A 12,500-nucleotide genomic window follows, 5' to 3' on the forward strand; every position below is an offset into this window, starting at 1 on the left:
TATTTCCTGGGTGTATAATGATGACAGTAATCAGATTCTCTGATGACCTCCTGATCCACTTATTGATGGATCGTTCAATTACTTCGGCCTGATGGCTCTGTACTCCGCTCTCTGTCTCTTCCCCCACTTCCTGTCCCACTTCCTTGTTCCTGTGACCCCTTGCAGAGGTCAAGGTTCATAAAAGCCCCCGAATGAACAAACCCAGAGGGCCGAGAGAAGAGGTGAAGACAGGTGAGTCAGAGAGAGAGAGCGAGGGAAGGAAGGAAGAAAAGAAAGAAAGGAGTAACAGAAAAAAGAGAAAGAAGGCAAGGAAAGTATGACTGTATTCGGAACCACCTACTACATAGGTAGGATACTAGTGACGAACGCAGTATCTACTACATACTGCATACTGCTTGTCATAGTAGTATGGAGTATGAAACTGTTAAATGGATTAATTTGCATTATAGAGACACTGCGGAGCACGTCATCATTCAGAAACCACGCCCAAAACGACAAACAAACCCCCCATCCTGGCGTTCTCCTATGTCGCGTGCATGGTCAGGTGTTGCACACAAAGATCATATATACAGAAGGTGAACACTCCAACTTACTTCATTGACAGCTAGATCCACATTTTTCTTCTGCGCAGCCCACCACACAACAGCTTTTAGCTATGTTTTATTCAAGGAAATGGAAGTGAACGGAGAGCTTTCCCCCGTGAGGGGCGTGGCCTATTTCATGCAGTGTCTCTATGCTAGGCCAGGCTTAGCCGTTTCCGGGTTTGGAAAGTGGACGTAAACAATAGTGCAGCTAATGACTAACCACTGTGTAGCATGATAGCATCCCCTTATTCTCTATAAAAGAAGAGAAGTTATAAGTGTTGTTTTCATCATGATTTTCCCAAAGAGGAATATTTGCCTGAGAGATGGGGAACGCTTATCTGACAATGAACAGAGAGTCATGGCTGTTTTGTTGCTAAAGTGGCCGGGCGGTTGTTGCGACCGTACCGGCGCTTTGCATTGTGGGACACAGAAGGTGGTCGGATGCATAGTGGAGATTTTGTCGCAATCAGTATGACATCCGTAGCCTGATATCAGACTGAATACAAGGGATCAGTGTTGGTAAACCACCTGCTTCAACGCCGGACTTCCGGGTGCAGTAGTTCATGGTGAAACCATGCCCTCTTTGAACTCTTGAACTTGACTCGCTGGTGAAGCTGGAGAAAATACATTTGCATAATGATGATGTCAGACCAGAAGCAGCCAAAACTCAAATCCCTGGAGTGGGCGGAGTCAAAGGTCTGGACCCAGGCAACAACATCCGGCTATTTTTGGCATACTGCAGATGTTGCTTGTGTTTGGATACTGCATATACTACATTATAGTATGTACAGTATCATGTACTACAGTACAGTAGATGGTTTCCAATACAGCCTGTGTCTGTCTGTCTGTCTGTCTGTCTGTCTGTCTGTCTGTCTGTCTGTCTGTCTGTCTCTCCATCTGTCTGACTGTCTGTCTGTCTATCTTTCTGTCTGTCTGTCTATCTTTCTGTCTGTCTGTCTGTCTGTCTGTCTCTGTCTCTGTCTGAATCACAGACACTCTGATGAAAGCAGGTGAGTCCAGCATGAACATAGAAGACAGACCTGAGATCATATTACAGTAGATTAAATTATGACACAACCGATCACTAGTGACCAACGTATCTGAACGAATCTGAATGAATTTGATTGAATGAATCTGATTGGGGGTTGTCTAATTATTTCCCCTTAGTTTTAGTTAGTTAATCAACTTTTACTTTGGCGTATGACTCTCTCCTATTTATTTTTTTATTTCCTTGACCCGGGTTGTAACATAATGGGGGCTCATCCTAAGCTTTAGTTTAGTTTAGTTAGTTTAGTTTAGTTTAGTTTAGTGTTTAGCACTCGGTTTTCTTTGTTTCACTTTGTCAGTCCATTTGCTAGCATGGCTGTGCTGGAATGGTGGTGCTTTGGGGGAGTTATACGGTTTGGCTTAGTTTGCGCTATGGCTTGGCTTACTGCTGCGTTCCCTCTGGTACGTCTTTTCTGCTTTGGCCGGCTAACATGTAGCAGTACCAATAGTTCACTTTGATTGATTAGCTCTCCGTCTCCCGTAAAATGTGCTTGTGCTGATTCTGGCCATTTTGAAGAAGCCAAAAGAATGGTTGCCATGGTTACACCCTAACACACGGGATATCATTGGAAAGCTCTGGGTGTTCTCACAGTGACACACTATTTCACCACCTGTCTGTCTTTCTAACCAACTGTCTGTCTTTCTGTTTGCCACCTGTCTGTCTGTCTGTCTGTCTGTCCCCCTGTCCCTGCATGTGTGTGTGTGTGTGTGTGTGTGTGTGTGTGTGTGTGTGTGTGTGTGTGTGTGTGTGTGTGTGTGTGTGTGTGTGTGTGAGAGAGAGAGAGAGAGAGAGAGAGAGAGAGAGATGTTATCAATACAGCTGCAGTATGGTCTGATTCTTCGTTCTCCTCTCATGATTTTACATCCTCATGGGAGGTCTGTTGTCGTCAACATAGACAACAAATATGAATATTAATGTATTCATATAAATTTTATTAATTATAAAAAGGGTCCCTCAAATCAAGTGATCTGATTGGTTCACAGCGGTGGTATAATGAGCATATACCAGGGCCAGAGCCGCACAACTCCGTATCACTCCGTGTCTGAGAAGGGTGTTCAATGTAGTGACCAACTAGCTAGTAGTTAGCTTCTACTCTCAAACTCCTCTCAAAACGCCACTGAGTGACTGAAACATGAGCTTGTTAACATGCACAAGTCATGTTTTATGCAAGGGTAAAATTAATTTTGACATCCGTTGCTCGGTTGTTTCAGATAGGTGTGTTTTACAACTACAAAAGTAGTAGTTAAACCGGAGATAGCCTGTGTTGCTAGCTAGCTGCTGTAACTCAGCTGTAACTTATCTAACGTCAATGTTAGGTTGCACAGCAACTGCACTATGCAACTATGTGCAGGCAACCAAGAGGGACTATTTTATTTTGAACATGAATAAAAACGATTTAAATTGAAGTTGTTACTTTCATATTGCCATACTTGGTAACTGTTTTGTAAAAGCAATAGCCCAGAGGCCGCGATATGCTCATTATGTTACAGGGTGTTTTCGCCCTCGAAGCACGACCCTCAGCTGTAATATAATGAGCATATATCACAGCCAGAAGTGAGCTATTGCTTAAATATATCGCCTACGTCTCATACAGTATAATCAATTTGAACGATGACGTACGACTCAATGGAACGCTATAGTTGTATGTATGACAATTTGATTCTGACTGTGAACAAGCTGGGATGTTAACTAGCTAGCTAGCGGTTAGCTACATTAGCTAAGCCTGCAACGGGGGCATCAGCTTTGAAATCCTTTGCCCGGTTGTTGAGATCTCAGAACCAGAAGGTGCACAGAACCAGATGGTGTGCAACTATATATATATATACGCTCATAGAAGATTGAGAACATTTGAAATAGAACACCAATTGTTAAACATGTAGAAAAAACTGACTGGAGGGGGGCTTTAAACCTTACATGTTGCCGTGCCGCTAGCTATGTGTGTGTGTGTGTGTGTGTGTGTGTGTGTGTGCATGTGTGTGTGTGTGTGTGTGTGTGTGTGTGTGTGTGTGCGTGTGTGTGAGCATGTGTGCGTGTATGTGTGTGTTAAAACTGTGTTAACCCCTCCCCTCCAGCCATGTACTCAGTGGAGATAACGGTGGAGCGTGACAGAGTGACGGGGGAGACCAAGGTTCTGTCGACTAACACTCTACTTCCTGTTGACCTCTCACACCACGGGGTCAAAGTTTACGAAGACGAGCAGAAAGGTGACCTCACCAGACCCAGACCCTTGCTTGGCCAGACTAATGGGGCATTCCTTTTGTATTTGGAGCTAAGAATATCCCAGTTGAGTGATGTCACACCCGAGTTGACCACGTTCCAGTAAAACAGCCAGGTTAGCTCTAGCTAGGCTAGCCATTGTTAGCAATAACAGTTGATAACAACGCATTTTGCAGTAGTTTGCGCATACTAACACTGTATGTCCACAGATAGAATTTAGACAGTACTGTGTGTATGACTGATTTAATGAGGCACAAATAAGACATAAGTGCTAATAAACAGTACTACAGCTAAAGGGCAGAGCTGCCATCTTGGATTTTGAGGTTGGGCTTGTGAGGCTCCCAAGTGTTTTCAAAGTTTGAGTAAACTCCATTGTTGACAGAGCATACCAAGGACTTCACACACCAATTAAGAAAAGAAAAAGAATGTAGCCCACCATATCGCACCTACACGGGGAACATACTCGCTACACGGGGAACGTACTCGCTACACGGGGAACGTACTCGCTACACGGGGAACATACTCGCTACACGGGGAACATACTCGCTACACGGGGAACATACTCGCTACACGGGGAACGTACTCGCTACACGGGGAACGTACTCGCTCCACGGGGAACGTACTCGCTCCACGGGGAATGTACTCACTACACGGGGAACGTACTCGCTACACGGGGAACGTACTCGCTCCACGGGGAATGTACTCACTACACGGGGAACATACTCGCTACACGGGGAACATACTCGCTACACGGGGAACATACTCGCTACACGGGGAACATACTCGCTACACGGGGAACGTACTCGCTACACGGGGAACATACTCGCTACACGGGGAACGTACTCGCTACACGGGGAACGTACTCGCTACACGGGGAACATACTCGCTAAACGGGGAACGTACTCGCTACACGGGGAACGTACTCGCTACACGGGGAACGTACTCGCTACACGGGGGGAACATACTCGCTACACGGGGAACGTACTCGCTACACGGGGAACGTACTCGCTACACGGGGAACGTACTCTCTACATGGGGAACGTACTCGCTACACGGGAACGTACTCGCTACACGGGGAACATACTCGCTACACGGGGAACATACTCGCTACACGGGGAACGTACTCGCTACACGGGGAACGTACTCGCTACACGGGGAACGTACTCGCTACACGGGGAACGTACTCGCTACACAAGGAACGTACTCGCTACACGGGGAACGTACTCGCTACACGGGGAACGTACTCGCTACACGGGGAACATACTCGCTACACGGGGAACATACTCCCTACACGGGGAACGTACTCGCTACACGGGGAACATACTCGCTACACGGGGAACGTACTCGCTACACGGGGAACATACTCGCTACACGGGGAACGTACTCGCTACACGGGGAACGTACTCGCTACACGGGGAACGTACTCGCTACACGGGGAACATACTCGCTACACGGTTAATGTACTCGCCTCCGCCTTGTCAAGCTGACTGTGGTGCGCCCTGGAGAGCGGGGTCGGTGAGGGTGCCTTTCTCAAGCTGCCTCTCAGACCAAAGCAGCCGCAGCACCGCTCCTCGGACTCTATACCCACCTCACACACCTCACACACCTCACACACCTCTCACACCTCTCACACCTCTCACACCTCACACACCTCACACACCTCACACACCTCTCACACCTCTCACACCTCTCACACCTCACACACCTCACACACCTCACACACCTCTCACACCTCTCACACCTCACACACCTCTCACACCTCACACTCCTCACACTCCTCTCACACCTCTCACACCTCACACACCTCTCACACCTCACACTCCTCACACACCTCACACACCTCTCACACCTCACACCTCCTCTCCCACCTCACACACCTCTCACACCTCTCACACCTCACACACCTCTCACACCTCTCACACCTCTCACACCTCACACACCTCACACACCTCTCACACCTCACACCTCCTCTCCCACCTCACACACCTCTCACACCTCTCACACCTCACACACCTCTCACACCTCACACACCTCACACACCTCTCACACCTCACACCTCCTCTCCCACCTCACACACCTCTCACACCTCTCACTCCTCACACTCCTCTCACACCTCTCACACCTCTCACACCTCACACCTCCTCTCCCACCTCACACTCCTCACACTCCTCTCACACCTCTCACACCTCTCACACCTCTCACACCTCTCACACCTCACACACCTCTCACACCTCACACACCTCTCACACCTCACACACCTCACACACCTCTCACACCTCTCCCACCTCACACACCTCTCACACCTCACACACCTCTCACACCTCACACACCTCTCACACGTCTCACACCTCTCACACCTCACACCTCACACACCTCACACACCTCACACACCTCACACTCCTCACACCTCACACACCTCACACTCCTCTCACACCTCTCACACCTCACACACCTCACACTCCTCACACCTCACACTCCTCTCCCACCTCACACACCTCACACACCTCTCCCACCTCACACACCTCACACTCCTCTCCCACCTCACACACCTCTCACACCTCACACCTCCTCTCCCACCTCACACACCTCACACTCCTCTCCCACCTCACACACCTCACACCTCTCCCACCTCACACTCCTCACACACCTCTCACACCTCACACTCCTCTCACACCTCACACTCCTCTCACACCTCACACACCTCACACACCTCACACATCTCTCACACCTCACACTCCTCTCCCACCTCACACACCTCTCCCACCTCACACACCTCACACTCCTCTCACACCTCACACCTCTCACTCCTCACACTCCTCTCACACCTCACACTCCTCTCCCACCTCACACACCTCTCCCACCTCACACACCTCACACACCTCTCACACCTCTCCCACCTCACACTCCTCACACACCTCACACTCCTCTCACACCTCTCACTCCTCACACTCCTCTCCCACCTGTGAAGTGAAAGTGAAAGTTCAAAGTTGATTGGCAGTCTTGCTGTTTTTCCGTTTGAATTTTGAATTGTGCCCCTCCTCTCATCGCTGTTGTCGTTCCCGTCCGTCGCCAGGTATCCCAGCATGCATTGGAAGGCGATGACATCCAATACACAATGAATGGGCAGCAACAGTGACTCCAGGTGGTTTTCGTGGTGCTGGTATGACTCAGCATGACTCAGCATGGCACAGTGCTGCTGGAGCAGCAGTGCTGGAGGAAAGGAAGGATCAGGACAGGAGATCAGGACTGCCAGTAGGAGGCAGCATCTCCTCTCCTCTCCTCCAGCTGAAGGTCCAGATCCAGATCTAGATCGAGCCGAAATCTTTAGGGCAACAGCCAAGTTTCCTCATCTGGATAGTTCAGCTTCATCATCTCCCCTCTCTCTCTCCCTTTCTGTCTGTCTCTTTCTGTCTCTCCCTCTCTCTCTCTCTCTCCCTCTCTGTCTGTCTCTCCCTCTATTTGTCTGTCTGTCTGTCTGTCTGTCTGTCTCTTTCTATCTGTCTGTCTCTCCCTCTGTCTGTCTGTCTCTTTCTATCTGTCTGTCTCTCCCTCTGTCTGTCTCTTTCTATCTGTCTGTCTCTCCCTCTGTCTGTCTGTCTCTTTCTATCTGTCTCTCCCTCTGTCTGTCTGTCTGTCTGTCTCTTTCTATCTGTCTGTCTCTCGCTCTTTCTCTGTCTGTCTCTCTCCCTCAGTGGTTCATGAGATGAACGGGGAGAGCGGTGTGCAACAGCTCAGCTCCTCTGAGGTCGATGACCTCATCCACAAAGCCGACGAGGCGTCACTGATGTCACAGACAGGGGCGGAGCCTCGGGAGGCCGCTTTGGCCCCGGCGCCGTGCGAGGCGGAGCCCCGAGTCCAGGTCACCGGCCTGGAGGCCAAGCCAGATCGGGACCCGGTATCGATAGGTATTTGTCGATAATAATTTCTCAAAACCTGAAAATCAATAACACACTATACAAAAATTAAAATCAGAGCAAACCAACGCGTTTCAGCTCAAAGAGCCTTTGTCAGGGTGTAAGTGTCATGAAAGCAAGCACACATCAATATATAGGGACACCAATCAAATGTAAGAGGTGTTGACGACAGGTGCAAATCATGAAACACACCATCAACATTATTAGGCAACTAAGGGCCCATATGGATCACCATAGGAGAATGCATATAGCATAAAAAGAAAAAAGGAGAAAAAACAACTGTACCCCAAATAAAGAGTCTTGTGCATTAAAAGGGGATAAAGACTGGACTGGGGTACATCTCAGTAACCTCCTCATTTGAATGAGTCATTTAGGGAATGTAGTGGCTTTGAGAGTTATTAGCCAAAAGGTTTCTCTTTGGAGGAGATGTTTGAGTCTATCTCCACCTCTCACAGATTTGGGAATGACCTCAATAACCATCACTTTTAATGAGTGAGTGCAGAGCTGTTTTGAAATGATTGGCCATGGGAAAGTTGGGAGTTGTTGGATAATGTTTGATTGGTGTGCCATGGGCTCCCCATCTCTAGGCACAGAGCCCAGGGCCCATATCGCCGGCCTGGAAGCCAAAGCGGGTGGTGATCTGGGCCTCGGCAGGGCCCAGATCACCGGCCTGGAAGCCAAAGTGGGTGCGGACCCGGGTGTAGCGGGTGTGGACCCGGGCGTGGGCGAGGCGAGTGCAGAGAACCCGGTCACCATGGTGTTCATGGGCTACCAGAGTGTGGAGGACGAGGCGGAGACCGAGAAGGTGCTGGGGCTGCAGGGCACGGTGAAGGCAGAGCTGGTGCTCATCACAGATGCCGAGAACGGTAAGGGCTGCATGTCCATTCATCTGTCGATTATTTTCTCCATTAATCGATTAGATGTTTGGTCTATAAAATGTTATCAAATCAGTGTTTCCCAAAGCCGAAGAAGATGTCCTCAAATGTCTTGTTTTGTCCACAACCCAAAAATATTCAGTTTACTGTAATAGAGGAGTAGAGAAACCAGAACATATTCACATTTAAAAAGCTGGAATCAGAGAATTTTTTCTTTTTTTCTTAAGATGACTCAAAACGATTAATATCAAAATAGTTGTCGATTAATTGTCGATTAATTGTCTGTCAATCGACTAACCGATTAATCACCCAGGGGGACGAGACCTCACCCGGGGAAGCATGAGACTTCGCCCGGGGGGATGAGACCTCGCCCGGGGGGGATAAGACTTCGCCCGGGGGGAACGAGATCTTGCCCGGGGTGGATGAGACGAGGGGTTCTCACTGGTTTCTCGGTCTCTCTCTCTCTCTCCCTCTCCCTCTAAATGTAACTTGTTGAAACCTGCAGAAACCCTGGAGAACGGCAAGAACGGGGGGAACGAGACCTTGCCCAGGGGGAACGAGACCTCGCCGGGGGGGAACGAGGAGGCCGCCCTGACGGCCGCGCCTCCTCCGCCCAACAGCAGCTCCTCGCCCGCCCAGACGCCCGCCAAGCATGAGCCGTCCGGGAGCAACGGGGAGCCAGAGGGAGGAGACAAGGAGGGAGGAGACAAGGAGGGAGGAGAGAAGGAGGGGGGAGTGAAGGAGGAGGGAGAGAAGGGGATGAACAAGGAGAAGCAGCCGTGTAAGTGCTGCATCATCATGTGAGCCAAAACCAGGACCGGACACTTCCAGGTCAAACGAGACCAACGCCAACAACACACGAACTAACCCCGCATCCCCCACACCAAGGAATCCATTCCCTGTTTCCGTCTTTCCACCGACTTCATTCTCATCTCTGTTTTATGAATCTCATTCATTCATTTTTTTTCTATTTCCTTTCCGCCTTTTTACTTTTGTATTCCAGTGTTTCATTTTTTCCACTTTTGTTGTGAGCAGATTGGTGCGAACGTTCTGAAGGAGCAACCCAGTCGCCAGTGTAAAACGTTGGCATTTTACGCGTCCACAATCTCAACCTAAATTTGAAACGAAACAGCGGGTAATTTGAAAACCTCACCACCTTTCCAACGTTAAACGCAAATAAAACAACTTTAACAACTTTGGCTTGACTATGTTCAGCCAAGTAAAACAACTTTGGTTAAATTTAGGATTATGGTTCTAATTATTTCCTATAGGCTCCTGAATGGAGCATAGGGCTGCAACTACACAACGCGCTCTGGGCAGTTGTGCTTTCCGTAGCTTAAATAACAACAACATTCAATGTGATTTATGGTAGACTTTGAACATGCTGGGACGTGAACCCCGGTCTCCCATGTCAGAGGCCACCCGCCACCCCGAGCACAGTGCCCTCACTTTAATGTAGGTCTAGAGGTCTACAGTAGGCGTGGATATACACGTATTTAAAAAGGTTGATGGAACATATCTGTGGATTGCAGAAACATAACATGCTAACATTTCATTTTGCCGACTGGGCTGGAAGGAAAGTAAAGATTAGCATTAGCAATGGGACTCAGCCCATACATTTATATTATGAATGGTTCATTTGAGAGAGCTATTTATTTGATTTTTGTAAGTTGCGTTTGGAGCGAAACCCTCGTGGGTCGGCTCCAGGACTGATGATGACATCATGATGCTGTGGCGAATCCGCTTGGCTTTTTGGTTTTGATAACGTGAGAAATAAAAAGAGACTTTCAGAGACTGATCGTTCAACAACACAATGCTGTTGGAACAGATGTGAAAATGCGCTGAAAATTAATCAGTTTCCTGAAATTGACAGCATCAAAGCTTGTGTGTGTGTGTGTGTGTGTGTGTGTGTGTGTGTGAATCAGCCATCCGATTCAAGTCATCACTAAATACACAGTGTTCATGTTGGCTGCAGATTACATGACACTAATCAGATTACATTACATCATATTACATTACATCCTGTTCTCCAACTGGCTGTTGGTGTGTTTGTTTTCATTGCTGAAGTGATTCTTCATGACTGGGGATGTTGACGGTCGGTAACCACCGAAAATAGGTGAATTTTTCATATAATACACCAGTGTTACCAACTTGGCAACTTTTCACCCCGATGACTTTTTCTCTTGCAAAAGCTACTACGAGTCGCGACAAAATGTGCCGACTTTTTCTGACCATGGGAAGCAATGCTGGTTGCATCCTAAAGCATTTGGAAATAAAGTGGTATGGCTGATGCCGGTTTTCTCTAGGTAAGCCATGACCTTACTGTAGTCAACATAGATGCTAGCGGACATTTAGGTGTCTTAAAAACACGTATACAGAGATCGCAGTTCAACAGAACACCCCCAGGCTTAGCTAAGGGTCTTATCTAAATGTGTATGAGGGGCATTGCCTTCACAAAATGTAGCCTACTGTACCACTACTAATGTAATCCATTGATTTATATAGGTCATTTGAAAATAGGTGAGTAGAGGAGGGTAAACTGCGTTTACTGGCGATTACCCTCCACTACGGCCCTGGTTGCACCTATCTGTTGGCTCCACTGTGCGCACTGCCTCGTTAAATGGCAGGGTTTATTTACACGTCATTGCTGATTGGGTAACACCTCTGACACGCAAACCAAATGAGAGATGCACACCATTTGGAGGAAACATGATGTTCAACCCGGAAGCCGTAGTACAAGGTGCACACCGTTCTGCAGATTGAACACACCCCTGGATACTGCTTGCAGATAGATAGGGTGCACTTCAAAAGGAAAAGTAACCGAAACTGACATCCCTATTCCTGACGGGTTGCTCGTTTCTTTTCTCCTCCATCGTGTTTCCCTCAGTTCTCGGCTCATAAAGCTTTGGTTTCTAATGGCACTGATCAAAGTCTTTGATGTTGGATTAGTTTCTCACAGCTGGAAGAGTCTTTACAGCCACATAATGTGTGGAGGTTTTAGCGAGCTCTCGTGTCTCTATTGACAGAATCTATCTGATCTGCTGCTGCTGCTGGTCTCCAGGTGAAGACGTGGCAACCCAGCAGACAGAACAACGTAGCTCTCCTCCACCGAAGGAAGAACACCCACAAGCCCCATCTTCTTAGCCTTAGTCCAACACTGGAATTCACTTCAGTCACGTCATGAGTCCGTCTTCATCCTCCAGGTTCGGTCTGCGATACGAATTCCCGATGCTCGGGAGTGATAAAGGGCTGACTCAGCATAGTAACGGAGCTGGTTTTCATATTCCCACAGAAACTGCCTTCAGTATCCGACTCCACCCTGCATTATATACCCAGAGCTATGCAAGAAACCCCATGCATGCATCCCTAACCATTAAAGCTGGCATCAGTCAGACTTGAATATAATTAGCTAAACAAACAGGCCTTAGCGCTACAGTCTGGCAGACGGGAGGAAAGCTAGCTTCATGATGCGTATTTCATTAGAACAGAAAGGGGCCCAGCATCGTGCCCTGTGGGACGCCTTTCATACATTAGCATGGACATCCATTACTCAAAGTTAGCCAAAGACACTTACGGTTTTGTGTGTTGTATCAGCCTGTTGGTCAGCAGAGTGTTTATCTCTTCACCTGGTGTATTTCTGGGGGAGCTACGAATTGTGGGGTTTGTGGTGCTAAATAGAGACTTCTGTAGATCCTTTGGGGTTTATAAAGTTTCCACCTGCTTTAGACTACGGATGGGCATTTTAAGCTATTTCAATATTTGAGTACTCGCATTAAATTATTATAGAGTAGCTATTCAAGTACTTGCAAAAATAATCTAATGTAAGTATGGTCCTAAATTGACACCCAAGCCAAAATGTGAG

At 48.0% G+C, this 12,500-nt stretch overlaps 1 protein-coding gene across 1 annotated transcript in view; it reads left to right on the forward strand.

The window, feature by feature from the left end:
* The window catches only part of palm1a (paralemmin 1a), a gene marked incomplete at its 3' end in the record, with an annotated part of 29,205 nt that extends 19,513 nt beyond the window's left edge, over positions 1-9,692 (forward strand). The window contains exons 6-11 of the mRNA XM_083647360.1: positions 166-231; positions 3,705-3,836; positions 7,542-7,754; positions 8,351-8,629; positions 9,144-9,297; positions 9,674-9,692. Coding sequence (XP_083503486.1) covers positions 166-231; positions 3,705-3,836; positions 7,542-7,754; positions 8,351-8,629; positions 9,144-9,297; positions 9,674-9,692 — 863 coding nt within the window. The remainder of the gene's footprint in view (positions 1-165; positions 232-3,704; positions 3,837-7,541; positions 7,755-8,350; positions 8,630-9,143; positions 9,298-9,673) is intronic.
* Between the last annotated feature and the right edge of the window lie 2,808 nt (positions 9,693-12,500).

This window comes from Poromitra crassiceps (assembly GCF_964638095.1).
Source record: "Poromitra crassiceps genome assembly, chromosome: 12".
Classification (NCBI taxonomy): Eukaryota; Metazoa; Chordata; class Actinopteri; order Beryciformes; family Melamphaidae; genus Poromitra; species Poromitra crassiceps.